At 37.0% G+C, this 15,911-nt stretch overlaps 1 protein-coding gene across 11 annotated transcripts in view; it reads left to right on the forward strand.

The window, feature by feature from the left end:
- LOC115231823 (kalirin) overlaps window positions 1-15,911 on the forward strand; it is a 567,567-nt gene that overhangs the window by 381,250 nt on the left and 170,406 nt on the right. For 9 of the 11 annotated variants that reach the window (XR_004997260.1, XM_029801756.2, XM_029801786.2 and 6 more), the window contains 3 exons: window positions 1,758-2,013; window positions 6,056-6,155; window positions 8,526-8,576. Coding sequence is in view for 10 of the 11 variants with exons in the window: in XM_029801756.2 (XP_029657616.1) it covers window positions 1,758-2,013; window positions 6,056-6,155; window positions 8,526-8,576 (407 nt within the window). In the remaining variant the exon portion in view is untranslated. The remainder of the gene's footprint in view (window positions 1-1,757; window positions 2,014-6,055; window positions 6,156-8,525; window positions 8,577-15,911) is intronic. The other 2 variants (XM_029801773.2, XM_029801795.2) reach the window with 1 other exon arrangement.

Raw genomic sequence — 15,911 nt, forward strand, 5'->3', positions numbered from 1 at the left:
CTGAAGGAATTGTAAATGTACCATTATTGTATCTTATATCATCTATTGTATAAGATTTAGTGCCAGCTGTCAAATGTTGGTCTTTTTTAAATAGAGATGTCTCTCTTCAAAGATGGCATTTGTAAGTTGTTCTTATGTTAAACAAGACATGCAGGTCACTTTGACATGGCACAGATAATTGGGAGAATTGTTACACACACACACACACAAATTTACATACAATATAAAGGTAATACTTTTGATAAGAACATACCTAAAACCATGCAAGTATTCCAATTGTTATCTGTGAATTAATACTTTGTTAGAGAGAAAAGTTAGACATACCAGGAATTAGATGTAACATGCAAGAGAGAAGACTACAATGGTTTGGTCATTTAGTACATATGAATGAGGACAGCTGTATGGAAAAGTGCCAATCACTTAAAGTGGGAGGGAGACCCAGACAGACATGGGATGAAATAGTGAGGGCCAGTTTCAATGTTAAGCTTCACAAAGATGACAGTGGACTGAGATGTTTAGTGATGTGAGGTTCTTGAAAATACCTTCCCACCTTAGCAAAACTGAGTTCAGGCAGTGCTGTGTATTATGTGTTCCCCACCCACGCATTACGTTAAATCTTTCTACACCAATGAAGCAAACTAAATCTCGTTGTGCACTGTTTGTTTCTCTACCCCACTTTTTCTGTAGTGCAGTGACACTTTACCCCCCCCCCCTCCCAACTATTTCATTGCTATCGTACTATTCCCTTACATACCCCTGTTCACCACTCACTCCATTCCTTTCTTCCGTCTTCTACTCATGTTTCACACTCTTGTGAATTCCTTATTCATTTATCCTGTCCAGTACTCTGTTACACTCCACTTGCATTCACCTTTTTGTACCTTGAAAGTACATCTTGGCACATCTTCACTGCCTTCTTTCTACCCCACTTCCTCTCACCCTCCACCTACTCCGCTGACTGAAGTAGCAATGTATCTCCTCTAGAGCAAGACACCAGTTTCTGTCCCACTTTCATATTTTAACCTCTCATCACCCCCCCCCCCAAAAAAAACTACTCCCCCTCTCAGTCAAGAAGATTTTTGTCTTGTAATTTACTTGGTGACATCACCAGTGCTGGTACCATGTTAGAAGCTTCCAGTATCAGTATACTCTACAAAGTGGCTGGCATTTGGAAGGACATCCAGCTGTAGAAACCATATGAAAGCAGACAGCAGAGCTTGGTGCAATCCTCTAGCTCACCAGCTCCTGTCAAACTATCCAACCTGTGTGAGCATGAAAAACAGACATTAAATGATGGCAAGGACATGTGTAATAATGTGAGAGTTGAGTAGATTCAAACTCCCATACCTATTTTATGTGACAACTTTTTGTTAAATCACTTTTTAAACACAACCATAGAATATCAATAAACATTATAGTGTTTGACTATACTTTAAAATTTAAGACACATTATGGAGTGTTGGTAGTAATGGTTCACTAAAGGATCACTACAGGTTAAAACACCAAATTTATATATTCGGAACATGACATTTGCCAGTCATTGTTAGTCATTTGACTGACTCATTGCTTGCTAAAGGTTTGTATGATCATGACCAACATGGAACAACACAGCAACAACAAGACCAAATTTAGGAATTCTTGTGATTCTTAGAAACATGTTAAGGTTTATATATTTTAAGTATTTATTGAAAGTGATTTTTAAAATTTAATTAATTTTTATTCATTTATTTATTTATCTATTTATTTATTTATTGCAGTGTTCTTCAGATGTTACAGTTGTCATTGTTGACTATTCAGCTACATCTACATGGGACCTGAGTGTTCAGAAGGGTCAGCAAGTAGAACTAATAGATGTTTGCCCTCCTGGACAGCCGGAATGGTGCCTTGTGCGTACATTACCTACCGAGGTGAAAGAGTCTAGTCAAGGTCTTGTTCCAATGTCTGCACTTAAACCGGTTCCAATTTTGAAAGTATCATCTGCTGCAGGGACGCGCACAAGTGCCGACTTAGATGGTAAGTTACTTTTGCTGGTTTTCTTTCTTTCCAACTAAATGTGTGTGTGTGTGTGTGTGTGCATGTGCGTACACATGTGAGAGAGAGAGATTGTAGTAGAATGTCATTAACAGATACACAGACAATTCTTGTGGCATTAAAATTACAAATGAAGATTTCATCCATAATTTGAAATATTTTCTCACCACAGTTCTATATTTAAGAGATAAGGAATTATGTATATTATTTACATTTGACGGATATTTGTCCTTGTCTTGTTATGAAGAAAAGAGAAGATGAAACCAATAAACTGTCCTCGGTCTGTCTACCCTATGTGAAAGGCCTCTCAGAAAAGATGCAAAAGATGTTCGGCCCATATGACATCAGGACAGTATTCAAGAGTAATACAACACTTCACAGATATCTCCTTCGAGTAAAACCACCAATAGAAGAGAATATGGACCAAAGACTGCGTGTACTCCATCTCATGCAGCTGTGGTAGGTTATACAAAGGCGAAACATGCCACCCCCTCAAAATAAGGGTAGACGAACATTGCAAAGCTGTGACACGAGGAGATATTGATAAATTGGATATAGCTGATCATGTATAGAAAAATGGAGACCACTTCCCCCTGTGGGATGAAGTGAAAATAATAGACAGAGAACACCACTGGAAAATATGAAGACTAAAAGAAGCAGCACATATGCTAGGACACAGCAACCTCCTAAGCATATGGGAACCGGTATTAAGGAAGGATAGGAAAATATTAGATTTATAAGCCCTAAAATTCACTCCATAATTGCCCATGGGCATATGGTGTAGTGGTTAAGAGCGTGGGCTACTAACCCCAAGATTCCAAGTTCGAGGCAGTGATCTGAATAATAATAATGAAAACAATAACATCAAAAGATACCTTAGGAATGAGAACCCAGGTTCAAAATTTCCCTAAGACACCTGATGAAGGCTGGAGGGTTTATCAGCCGAAACGTGGTGTTAACTACAAACAAGTTGAGGACAAATATCCATCAAATGTAAATAATGAATTTTCTCACCATATACAGCTGGGACTTAATCATTTATGAATGTATACATACATGTGTGTGTTTGTGTGCATGTTTGTGTATGCATCAGCCAAATGTGGTCCATGCCAGGTCCGCCTGACTGGCTCCCATACCAATATCCCCTGACTGGCTCCTGTACAGTGCCATGCAAAAAGCACTATCTGAACATGATTGACTGGCTCGTGTGCCGGTGGCACATAAAAAGCACTATCCAAATGTGATCGATGCCAGGCCTGCCTGACTGTCTCCTGTGCTGATGGTATCCAGCTGTACGAACATTACCAGATCAGATTTGAGCCTGGTGCAGTCACTGGCTCTCCAGACCTAAGTCAAGCTGTCCAACCCATGCCAGCAGAGAAAACACATTAAATGATGATGATGAAGATATATATATATATATATATGTTTGTATATATGGATTGCTTCAAGGTCCGCTGTTAATTTCACACTGGTAGGTGACCATAGCTGTGAGCAGTAATCCAGGCGACTGAGGATGAATGTCCGCCAGAGCACCATTATGGTTTCCTTATCTATGGTTCTGAATGGTCTTAGGATCCATCCAGCCAGTCGTCTGCACTTTGTCACCATCCTGGTAATGTGCACATGGAAAGAGGTATCATCACTCATGTCAATACCCAGGTCCCTCACTGACTTAGGCTCTGGGATTGAAATTCCCTGTGGACTGGTGTACCCTGTAAGTTTCATATTCAGTTGTAGATGCTGTAGCGCAGGGCTTGGAATTTTTCAGCATTAAACTGCATATTATTATCCTCAGCCCATCTGTAAATTGAGTCCAATTCCTGCTATATATATATATATATATATATATATATTATTTCATCCAGTTTCGGCTCACAAGCTGTGGCCACCACCATTTGGTGTTGCTACATAATTTTACTTCATGAATGCTTTTTAGCAATTGACATTTGGTGCATGAGAGAGTTTGATGCAGCTGCCCTCATCTGCACCTCCTGCCGCGAAGTTGGTTCATCTGGGACACCTGACAGGAAGAGGTCCAGCTTTATTTTGAAGACACCTACATCCACCCTATGCAGGTCTCTCAGGTCCTTCGGGAAGATATTGAAGAGCTGTGGACCTCTGAAGCCCAGGCTATTGCACTATCTTGTCCTATATCTTGATGGCAAATTTGGAGTGCTTGGCATATGTAAAATGCACCAACCAATCGTGACCAATGCCAGTATCCCCTGACTGGCTCTTGTGCCGGTGGCACGTAAAAAGCACCATCTGAAAAGGATCATTGCCAGGCCCACCTTACTGACTCCTGTGTTGGTGGCATGTAAAAAGCACCCACTACACTCTTAGAGTGGTTGGCATTAGGAAGGGCATCCAGCTGTAGAAACTCTGCCAGACCAGATTGGAGTCTGGTGCAGCCGCTGGCTCTCCAGACATCAGTCAAACTGTCCAACCCTCGCCAGTATGGAAAACGGATGTTAATCAATGATGATGATATATATATATAAAGAGAGGGATGTGTGTGTGTGTATTGTGATATAGGTTATACTGGTAGTTTATTTATTTTGTTGCCTATTATGATATCGGTTGTACTGGTAGTATATTTATGCAATGGCGAAGATATATTGTAAGACCTCTCTTAAGGATATACCTACACCGTCATGTAAGGAATTATTTATTTAATTAAATAATTAAAATAGATATTCTCTTAGTAATTAAGCAGAAACATATGTCGGAAAATTATATGAATAAATAAATTAAGGATTATTATATTTATTTCCATTGTCTACCTTATTACATTTTCTTGGGACCTACTGCATTAAGAATTTTAACTGGAATTAATACTACGTGTAGTCAGAACCAAATTTGAGACTGAATTGCTATCTACCTGGACTTGTCTATATATATATATATATATATATATATATATATTATATATATATATATGTGTGTGTGTGTGTGTGTAGGGTGCATAAGAACAGATTTATGTTTATAAAAAAAAACATGTAATAACAGATAATAACTTTATTTATCAAAAAATGCTATGAGGATAAAAATAAACCTTTTCTATGCTATTCAATAAAGCCACCTTCAGCTTCAACAACTGCTCCTGTATGAGATCTAAATCATCTACATACTCGAATCAATTGGTCCTGGTTCATTTGGGATATAACTCAGACTATAGCAGCTTTCAAAGAATCTTTGGTATTATGAGCGTGTTCATTGACCTCTCTCTCAACAATACTCTACATGTAATAGTCCAATGGATTGAGATCTGGGGAATTTGGAGGCCAAATGTTATGGGTTATGTGATCATGAAAATTTTCAGTCATCCATTCCTGTGTTACTAGAGCCATGTGTGATAGTGCAGAGTCTTATTGAAACACATATGGTCTTCCATTGCATACAGTGTCTATCCAAGGCTTAACAATTATTTTTCTCTCTCATATTTCCCTAATCATGTGCATATTGCCAGTAATCAAAGAGTCACTATTCACATAAATGCAAAAGGAGCAGCATCTGGCTGTAGAAAAATCTACTTCAGTGAAGTTGTCTAATCAATGCAAGCATAAATATGTGGATATTAGGATGATGATGACGAAGACAGTGACAATGGCATCAATGCATGGCTGTGTGTTTATGAAGTTCATTTTGAAATGACATTGTACTGGGCACATTCCTGCTGTGTAGACCTTGGGCAAGTGACTTCTGTTACAACTTCAGGCTGACCATTGTATGTGCATATGTGTATGTGATTTTTTATATGTACTCATTAACATCACTTATGTAAAGAATAATGTATAGACATGCTGAATGAAAATATCTTACTAGAAAAACAGGCATGAGTTGGTGATAATAGGAAAGCATCCAGTCACAGAAAATCTGCTTCAACAAGTTTCATTTAACTCATACCAACATGCACAAATGAATGTAAAAACAATGTTGGTGACAATGACATACTCATCTTAATTTATGAAGCATTGACTTTAAAAGGTAATTTTATTATTTCCATGTTTTCTCTCAACAGATTCCTCCAGTAATTCCAATGAGCCAAGTCCAAATGCTTCAAATGCTTCACTTAATAATTCTTCAGCATCCCCCGTTACCAAAAGACGCAGTAGTTTCCGGTAAGTGCCATCTCAATAGTAGAGTGGTTAGTTTCCCCCTCGTTATCATTACTTGAGATTATTGTAAAACTGTCTTTTTGTGTTAATGACTATAATGAAAAAATGATATTAATCCTTCCATCTTTGTATTTTAGTGATTTCAGGGATTTTGTTTTCTGTATCTAGTCACAGACTTATTATTCTTTCAACCTGACATTTATTTAACCAAAATCCCATTCACAAATTATGGATAAAATTTTTTTTATTCTTTGTATGTGTGTTATGCGGAGGTCTGTAGCCTAGAGGTTAGGATATTGCATTCACAATTGCAAAGTTATGATTTCCATTCCTGGACTGGATGGTGCATTGTGTTCACTTCATGTTACTCTGCGATCACTTTGACATCTGACATGTGGCATACCATGCAATATAGATTCAATGGAGGGTGGGAGCTGATGTGCAAGCGTTTGACCACTATAAACAAGTCATCTGTACAGGTTGTTTAGCAAGAAGTTCTGGAGTCCTTATCTGTCATTTACAATGGGAGAATCTACAACACATGAATATTTCTGGAATGGAGAATGGGTTAGAAATATTGTTAATCAGGCACCAAAGTCCTTTTGTACATCCAGGATATAGAGGTGGCTGTTGTAGTGTAGATATATGATGTTGTCTTTGAACTTTGGTGAACACAATGTTTTGTGAAACAGTGTTCACTGTAAAGACTGACCAGCTGTATGTCTATTTCTGTTTCCACTTGAAAACAGCATTTTATCTGATTTATCTCAATAATATCTTTCAGAAAAGCATGAGTCCTCCCTTGAGGTTGTTAATGAAAAGACAACACTTTGATATTGGGTGGAAGAATCAGAGTTGATCTCTGATGATTGGGTGGAAAAACCAAAATTGTTCTTCGATAATTCAACAAATTGTCAGGAAAGGAGCAATAAATACACTACAATCTTTGGCATTTTATACTTTTGCCTATTCTATTATTACTGTAGTGGTACCCTTTTATTCTGCTGAACTAGCGAGTTGCATACTACTACCACCCCAATCTCTTCCTCTCATCACCTACATTGTGTCCCCTTCTCAGGTGTTACATTAACTATTTTGCTTTATCTTGTCCTGTCCTACACTCTCAATGTCAACTCACTGAAATTCCCTCCTCACATATGTTTTACCTGCAGGCATCAACTTTATGATGTTCAAGCTGAATATCAGTTTTGTTGAGTCATGGATGACCTGATAAGATATTGAACACTTGTATTAATCTCTAAACTGCAGAGAATACTACACTCTATTTTGTTCACTACACACACTTGTGGGATTGACTTAAAATATTCACTGGTTCAATATCTATCAGTGGTTATTAGTTGTATAGACATATTCAAAACTATATAGGACATCATTGCTAATCCCCTTTACATAAAAGACTGAACTGGACATAACATCATTTCTGAATCCTTCTGGTCTCTCGGGCTACAAAATTCCATTATCACGTTCAAACACTACATACAACTTTTTCATCCCTCTCCCCCCACCACCACACTTGTAAAACATTCTTGCTGGATGAATTAATAATTCCTACGACTTCCATTTTTAATATTAAGCTTATTTTTCATCTGAGAAAAATTGTAATTAACCATGTTCATTTTCTCCTTCCCTTTCTTTTATCTTTCATCAATCCCATCCTCATCATCACTTCATTTAAAAAGAATTCTTTAAGAATTGAAAGTTAATAAAACAAATTTTGCTAATAGTTTGGTGAGATCCCTCCTTCAGGATTCTATGTATTTTCTTACAGCTGATATACCACTTCATATATTCATCTCTTTGTTTCATGGCTACCGGAATTAATTCTGTATATTTAAAAGTAATTCAACAGCACAAGAAGGAAGTATTTATGCAAACTAAGAAAATTTAAAACATTAGAGCCCTAATGAATTTACCTTATTTAAAGATGCTAAAATTAGCCCAGTCTCTTAAAGAAGAGGATTAGAGTTAATTGAATAAAAGATCTATAATTTGAAATCCTGAATAGAAACTTGAAAACTTTACTGAGATCTTCCCATCTTTATTTTATTATCTACCTATTTTACAGTTATAAAATTTTATCATACTCTTACTCAAACACAGTCACATTTTTCCAAAGTTCCTATTTAGAATATTAACCAATTTTATGTACTTTAAAAATTTTTTTTTTTACTATAAGCCAAATTGGAAAGAAGTGTGGAATTACACATGAAACAAATGAAAATATATTTCTAATATATATCACCTGTATATAAAAGAATATCATAGAAAGCTCAATTGTTTTCTTTTAATTTTTGGCATGCCATTTTTCCCATATATATATATTTTCAAACTTGGTCATTATTCATTAAATAGGATGCCAAAATTCAAAACCAGGACCATGCCTACTTCAGCAAAACCGACAAGGTATGAAAATAAATTTATCATATTAAAAACAGGATATGACTAGTCTAGCTTCCAAGAGTGGTAAAGATCCTCCTTTTAGATTTTCAGCCCAACACAAGTGAAGGATCTCAATGCTTGCACCACTCCACACATCAGCAAAGTGCACTTAGAGTTCTTTTCTCATTCTTAATAATCAGCAAAAGGGGAATGTCATTAAATGGTTTTCAAACTAGTCATTGCATGGCAACTCTCTTGCAGAAATCCCACTCAAAGGAAATAATATCTAACAAACTGCTTGCTTTCTAAGTGTCTTTTAAATAACTTCTTTCTTTTTTAATTTCATATCTGCTAAACTTTATATTTGTTTCAGTGTTTGCATGTTGACAATCAAATAGAGCTTTTCTTTTTCATTTTGTTTTACCCAATAATAATAATAATCTATGGCTTTTTTATAATTTTACTCAAATTCATATCTAAACCAGCATCCACAATCACTGCAGTAAATTGATAGAAAAATCTATAAATAAAGTATATGTACCTTGATAAAACCAGTTTACCAGGATGAGAGATACATACCTTGTGGGCTTTTCATTTTAGAAATATTATTCCAGCCATCTTAGAATCTGTTTATCACAGCAATCTCTGTATTTTCATTGAAATTATTACCAACACATAAGCAATACTTTACTTTTCTGTTTCATTGTCAAGTAGTTTTAGAATGGTTTTTCATTGTTTTAAAAGCATGTTTAAGCTTTAATCTGCTGTAGTTTTTAAAACATTGGCTCAACAGTTTTTTGTTTTATTTCTGCCTGTTTATTATTATTATTATTATTATTATTATTATTATTATTATTATTATTATTATTATTATTATTATCATCATCATCATTATTATTATTATTATTATTATTATTATTATTATTAATTTTATGCTTTATTATTGTTGTACTAGTTTTTATTACTTTTACATTATATTTAACATTTCAGTTTTGCCTATGAAATCTGATTAACACCCCCTAGTTAAATTTAAGCATAGACTTTAGTAGTGCTGGTCAGCTGTCCTAGAACAGACCTGAACTTAGTGTTTAAATCTGATGTCTGTCCCCAGCAGTACCAATTACAAACACAGTGTAGCATAGCTATGACTCAGATCCTTATAAACTCAACTGATAGATTCATTTTTAACTGAATATACAACATTTCTGTCTTTGGTAGCACCTACATATTACACAGCTTGGAATCAACAAAAGACCACAGTTTATGTTGGTTGATATTATTGAGAGAATAAGCAGCTCTGTACATATTTCATCATCATAATCATTATCAACATCAACAGAAATGAGACAACACACACTCTCACACACACACAGTACTGAGCATTAGTACCCATCTCATCCTCATACATTTAATTTCATACTCTAAATTTTATTATTCTTCTGCCTCTGAAATGTTTTGAATTAAATGAATTGCATGCAGCTATTTAATGTGTGTACCATTGAGACCACTATATATTTCCATTTCTTAACAAATATGTTTTTGTGTTATCACCATCAACATCTAGAATAAATTCTTGAAAACTTTCCAATCTTCAGGTTTGTTACATTCTATCATTGAGCATTATAATACACCTGGTATCAAATTTCATTGATTTCTCTCTCACTATATATGTATGTGTGTGTCTACATACATACATACATACATGATCATTGCTTTAATGTCTACTTGTCCATATGCATCAGATGAAATTTAGTGTAGTAGATTTTTATCTACCACCCTTTATATGTCACCAACTCTCACCTTTTCCAAGCTGAGTAGTATTTCCCCTAGTCTGAATCTTTTTCCTTTTTCATGGTGTCATTTGTTGACTATTAGCAGGTAAGTCAGACCAAGGGTGCACACATGTACACACACACAAACACACAATTTTTGTTTCAATTCAATTCAATTTTTATTGGCTCAAAAAGCAAAAGCAAGGCCATGTAAGGGGACAGGGAGGGTGGTCTTACAAAGAGTTCAGGCTATTTCTGGTCAAGAGAGACTTTGAACCAAGCGGTCGTCGGCATCTTCCCTATCTCCTCCGGCAGCTTATTCCACGGATCCACAACCCGGACGGAGAAAGATCCCTCTCCTTCGATTGAGATGAAATCGTCGTAGATAGAGCTTTTCGGAGTGACCCCGCAGCCCACACTCTAGAGCAGGAGTGAAGAACAGCCCTTTCAAGAGGTTACACTTTCTGCTTATGATGCTGTGAGCGACAATGAGATCACCACGGCGGCGGCGTTTTTCGAGAGAATAAACGTCGAGCATCTTCAGCCTTTCTTCATAAGACAAATGCTTGAGACCAAGAACCATGCGGGTAGCCAGCTTCCGGACTCTTTCGAGATGCTGTATGTCTTTGAGGAGATAAGGAGAAGAGGCTTGAATCCCGTACAGCGTGACATAGAGCGGTAGGAATATGGCTACAGTGAGCATTCCGAATGACCATCGAATCAAAAACAGAACTCTGCATGCTTTGTTGGCTGCATGGATGCATTGGGCCGAAGGCGAAAAGGAAGAATCCACCAAGATACCCAGGTCCTTTACTTGGTCGGTCTTCTCCAGCAGCAGACGACCCAACTCGAAATCAAGTTGAGTTGCAGGAGAGGAGCCAACAGGCAGATGACAGCACTTTGACACAGGTCCCATTCATTTGACCATCTCCAAACTTGGTGGAGGCATTGACAAAGATCATCTATATCACTGCGAGGAGCGACCAGTTTGACATCGTCGGCAAATAGAAGGGCGTGTTGCATGAGGTCATCGAGCAAGTCATTGATGAAGACTAAAAACAATAACGGCCCAAGCACTGAACCTTGAGGCACGCCACTGCTCGCACTGGAGACATCGGACAGTGAACCATTAACTTGGACTTGGAAGGTGCGATCTGAGAGGAAGGCACCAACCCATCGTACAATATCCAGATGGAAATGATATGCTTGAAGCTTATCAAAAAGCAAAAGCAAGGCCATGTAAGGGGACAGGGAGGGTGGTCTTACAATAGAGTTCAGGCTATTTCTGGTCAAGAGAGACTTTGAATAGGCGGTGGTTAACTGAGTCAAAAGCTTTGGCAAAGTCCAATAAAACGATGTCAACAACAACACCATCATCCAGGATGATGGTGATGCTGTGCACTGAATTCACTCATTAGGCTTTGGTTGACTTAGAACCAACTTTCTCAAGTTGCCGCACAGTCAAATTGAACTTGAAGCCATGGCTATACATGTTGGAAGAGAAAAAAAATTATATTGCACAAAATATCAGAAAAACAGTTAAACAAATAAATCATGAATAGGGCTCATTAAGTGAAGAATAATACTAATAATTAGACAAGAAGCTCGGCAACAGTACTAGTAATTTCTTATGCAATTAAATCAAGAGAACATTTAAATAAGTAAATTAGGAATAATAATCACTAAGTTAATGGATATCAATTAATAGTCATAGTAATATAGGTTGTAGAGTGACATAAAGAGTGTGAAAATAAAGGCAGGAATGAGTGGCCTCAAGGAAAGAGAACAACAACTGTTATAGGATGATGAGAGAATATTAGGAGATAGAGTAGAGCTGGGAAATATTTAAAAGAGTATTAATTTTCAAGAAAAAATACATAGCAATGGTGGTAGGTTAGAAAATATGAGAAAACAGAAGGAATAAAGTGTAAAAGAGAAAATTATTGAAGTCTGCAAATATTTGTTGCTTAAAGATAGGTAGATAGTTGATCAAGGCTTCATAAAATCAATAATAGATCATGGTTAGTGAAAAATAAACTGTTGGCTGTTCCACCAAACTACTAGATTATCAGGAAGTAGGTAAGATAGAAAAAAGGAAATTAGGAAGATCTCTCACTCTCTCTCTCTCTCCACACACACACACACACACACACACAACCTTTACATTCATTTTCGGGAAACGTTTTTGAGTATGCTTATAAAAGCTCTTATCACCACATACACACCTCCCTCTCTTTATAATTACCTTTCTTTTCCCTCTATCCATTCTCTTCTACCTCCTCCCCACTAAATGCTCACAGAACTGCCCACATACCCCAATCAACTTTTTCATTGGTCAAAATTGATAAACAACCTTCAGTTATACATTCACTGCTTCCAATGGTAATGTCATATCACCTGAGGAAATGAACACATGAATATAATCTACCTGATGTCCATGGATACTACAGCCTGTATTGTAATCATCCCATGAATATGGACTATGATCATAAGAAACATGTAATTTGTGGAAATGCACATAGCGATGCATTAAATCCATTCATGGATAATTGTTATTACTATATATATATATATACTATATATATATGTGGCCGATGCCAGCGCTGCCTCGACTGGCTTCCGTGCCGGTGGCACATAAAATACACCAATCCGACCGTGGCCGTTGCCAGCCTCGCCTGACACCTGTGCAGGTGGCACGTAAAAAGCACCCACTACACTCACGGAGTGGTTGGCGTTAGGAAGGGCATCCAGCTGTAGAAACATTGCCAGATAAGACTGGAGCCTGGTGCAGCCTTCTGGCTTCCCAGATCCCCGGTCGAACCGTCGAACCCATGCTAGCATGGAGAACGGACGTTAAACGATGATGATGATGATGATATATACTATATATATACTATATATATATATACTATATATATATATATATATATATATGCATGCACATACACAAATTATATATATATATATGTATATATATATATATATATATATATATATATATATATATTATATATATATATATATATATATATATATATATATATATATATATATATATATTAGGGTCTTGACCAGGTAGAAAGTCTGAGTATTTCCAATGCAATACTCAACCTGAATTCCACTCTAAAACTGGAATCTGCAAGAAGATTGAAATTCCACAATTCAGGACCAGTAAATCCAATGTGTGGGTCTTACAAAAAGTAATATATAATCCAAATATGAAGTTATAGAAAGAGCTTAATGAATTCATGTGAAAAGTCACATAATATGTGGTTGATGACATTGAAGGGGTGCTTCATCAGACTTGCATCCAAAATGTAAGAACACACCTTTGAATGCCAGTCTGATGAAGTGCCGCTCCAATGTAATCAACTGCAAATATTAGCTAACTTTTCACATGAAATCATTTACATGCAGTGAATGTTAAAAACAGTGGTACCAAAACAATTGTAACTAATAATAAATGTGTTCTAAACTCTTTTACCATCTTATTTGGATTATTTACACACACACACACACACACACACACACACACACACACTCCCATGCTGGTGGCATGTAAAAGCACTCTTGGAGTGGTTGGTGTTAGGAAAGGCATCTAGCTGTAGAAACCTTGCCAAATCAGATTGAAGCCTGCTGCAGTCTCCCGGCTTACCAGTTCTCAATCAAACCATCCAACCCATGCCAGCATGGAAAGTGGATTTTAAATGATGATGATGATCATACACACACAACATGAAATGTAGAAATATCTTCAGTTCTGTGTTTGAAAGCCTTTTAGCTGTGAAATTACATGTGATGCAAAAGCAAGTAAAAGGAAAATGTATGTGCATATATCTATCATCATTAAAACAATGAGGTGGCAGGGTCATTTGCACATCAGACAAAATGCTTACCGTCATTTCAGCCATCTTTATATTCTGAGTTCAAACTCTGCTGAATTTTACCTTTCATACTAGCTCCTTCTTGCAAAATTTCAATCCCTATACCAATAGTTGAAAGGATTATCATCATTCTATATTCATACATCTGCCACCTACAGAGTCTTTGTTCACAATGGCAGTGGAGTCCTGTCTTCTTTCATACATTTTAGTCTTTATCAAGTATAGTCTGAAGCCTCTTGATTCTGGGTTTTGTTTCCACATAAAAGATTTCTTCTTTATGTCTTCCACAAACTCTGTTTTACAGACTAGATCATCTGCCTATTGGTTCATTCTCATTGCATAGCACATAGGGCAGGTGTCTACTAATAGTATTGGGCTGATCAAAGCTTTGAGATTTGGTAGATGAAAAGTGGATGAAGCCTGTCATATATATGTGTGTGTGTGTATTACTGTCTCCTTGCCTTGACATAATGTACTTCAGAAAAGGTTAGCTGACAAGGAGGACTGGGAGCCATCTGAATAGAAGAGAGTTGACCTGTATCATGATGATTTGCACTGGGCATCAAAATGCTGACACCATGACTACCATTCAATGGTCTGAGAACACTGTAAAGGCTGTAAGACATGATAGGGTCACAACAGGCATTCTGTTTGTGTCTACATGCTGAAGTTTGTCCATTTGCAGGCCAAGGTGATGGAAGATCTAAGCAAGGGAATATGGGCTTTGGCAAGAGAGATGGGTGTTGAAATTGCCACCATGAGGCTGGCCTTGAATGAGGACCTTTGCTACCACTTCTACGTGAGGTGCAAGAGACAAATTCTGAAAGCCAAGGGGAAACTACTTGACAAAAGTAAAGAAGCTCCTGAGGCATTCTGCCAAGCTGAGCTGGGGATGATCTGGTTCTTCTCAGATGAAAAGAACTTCTGCCAGGGCCAGTTTCACAACATCCAGAACAAGTGGCTTGCATACAATCCATATTATAACTCACATTTGAAAACTGTGATGGTCATCAGGTATGTGAGGTTGACCATTTTGAACACAGCCTTAGGGTCAATTCAGACACTATGTATCTGAATTCAAGCTGCTGGAGACTGTAGTCAAACCCTGGCTGGAGCAGGTTGCTGTTGAAAGACATAGGTATGACAGTAGAATTTTTCTCCTTGCCATACTTCCAGGAAAAGTCAGAAGTGGTTGTTGAAGAATTTGTACAACTTCACCAGCCCCAATTTCTAGCCCTCTAATTTTCCTGATTGTAATCCCATGACTTACTATATGTGGAGCACTGTTGAGAACGATACCTACCTACAATACCAAGGCCAAGCTGGTGACCAAGATCAAGGTGGTGTCCAAAGATTTTCCCAGGGACACAGTGAGGAATGCATGTGCCAGGTTTTAGAGCTGCCTTGAAGCTATGGTAGATGCTGAGGGTGGCTACTTTGAGTAAGCTGTTATTTCCCAGTCGTAATTTAGTTGATATTTTTTATTTGTTTTTAAAGTTGGTTTTATTTTGGGATGGGATATTGTGTTTTCTTTTTGTTTTATGCAAACTGTTGAGTTTAGCCCTAACACCTTATATTGTATCTACATTAATCATCATCATCATCATCATCATCATGTTTACTTTTTAATTCTTATACAGGTTGTTGAAACTTGTTGAAGTAGATTTCTTTTCTCTAGCTGCATGCTCTTCCTGTCACCTACT

Source organism: Octopus sinensis, linkage group LG2, assembly GCF_006345805.1.
Source record: "Octopus sinensis linkage group LG2, ASM634580v1, whole genome shotgun sequence".
Classification (NCBI taxonomy): Eukaryota; Metazoa; Mollusca; class Cephalopoda; order Octopoda; family Octopodidae; genus Octopus; species Octopus sinensis.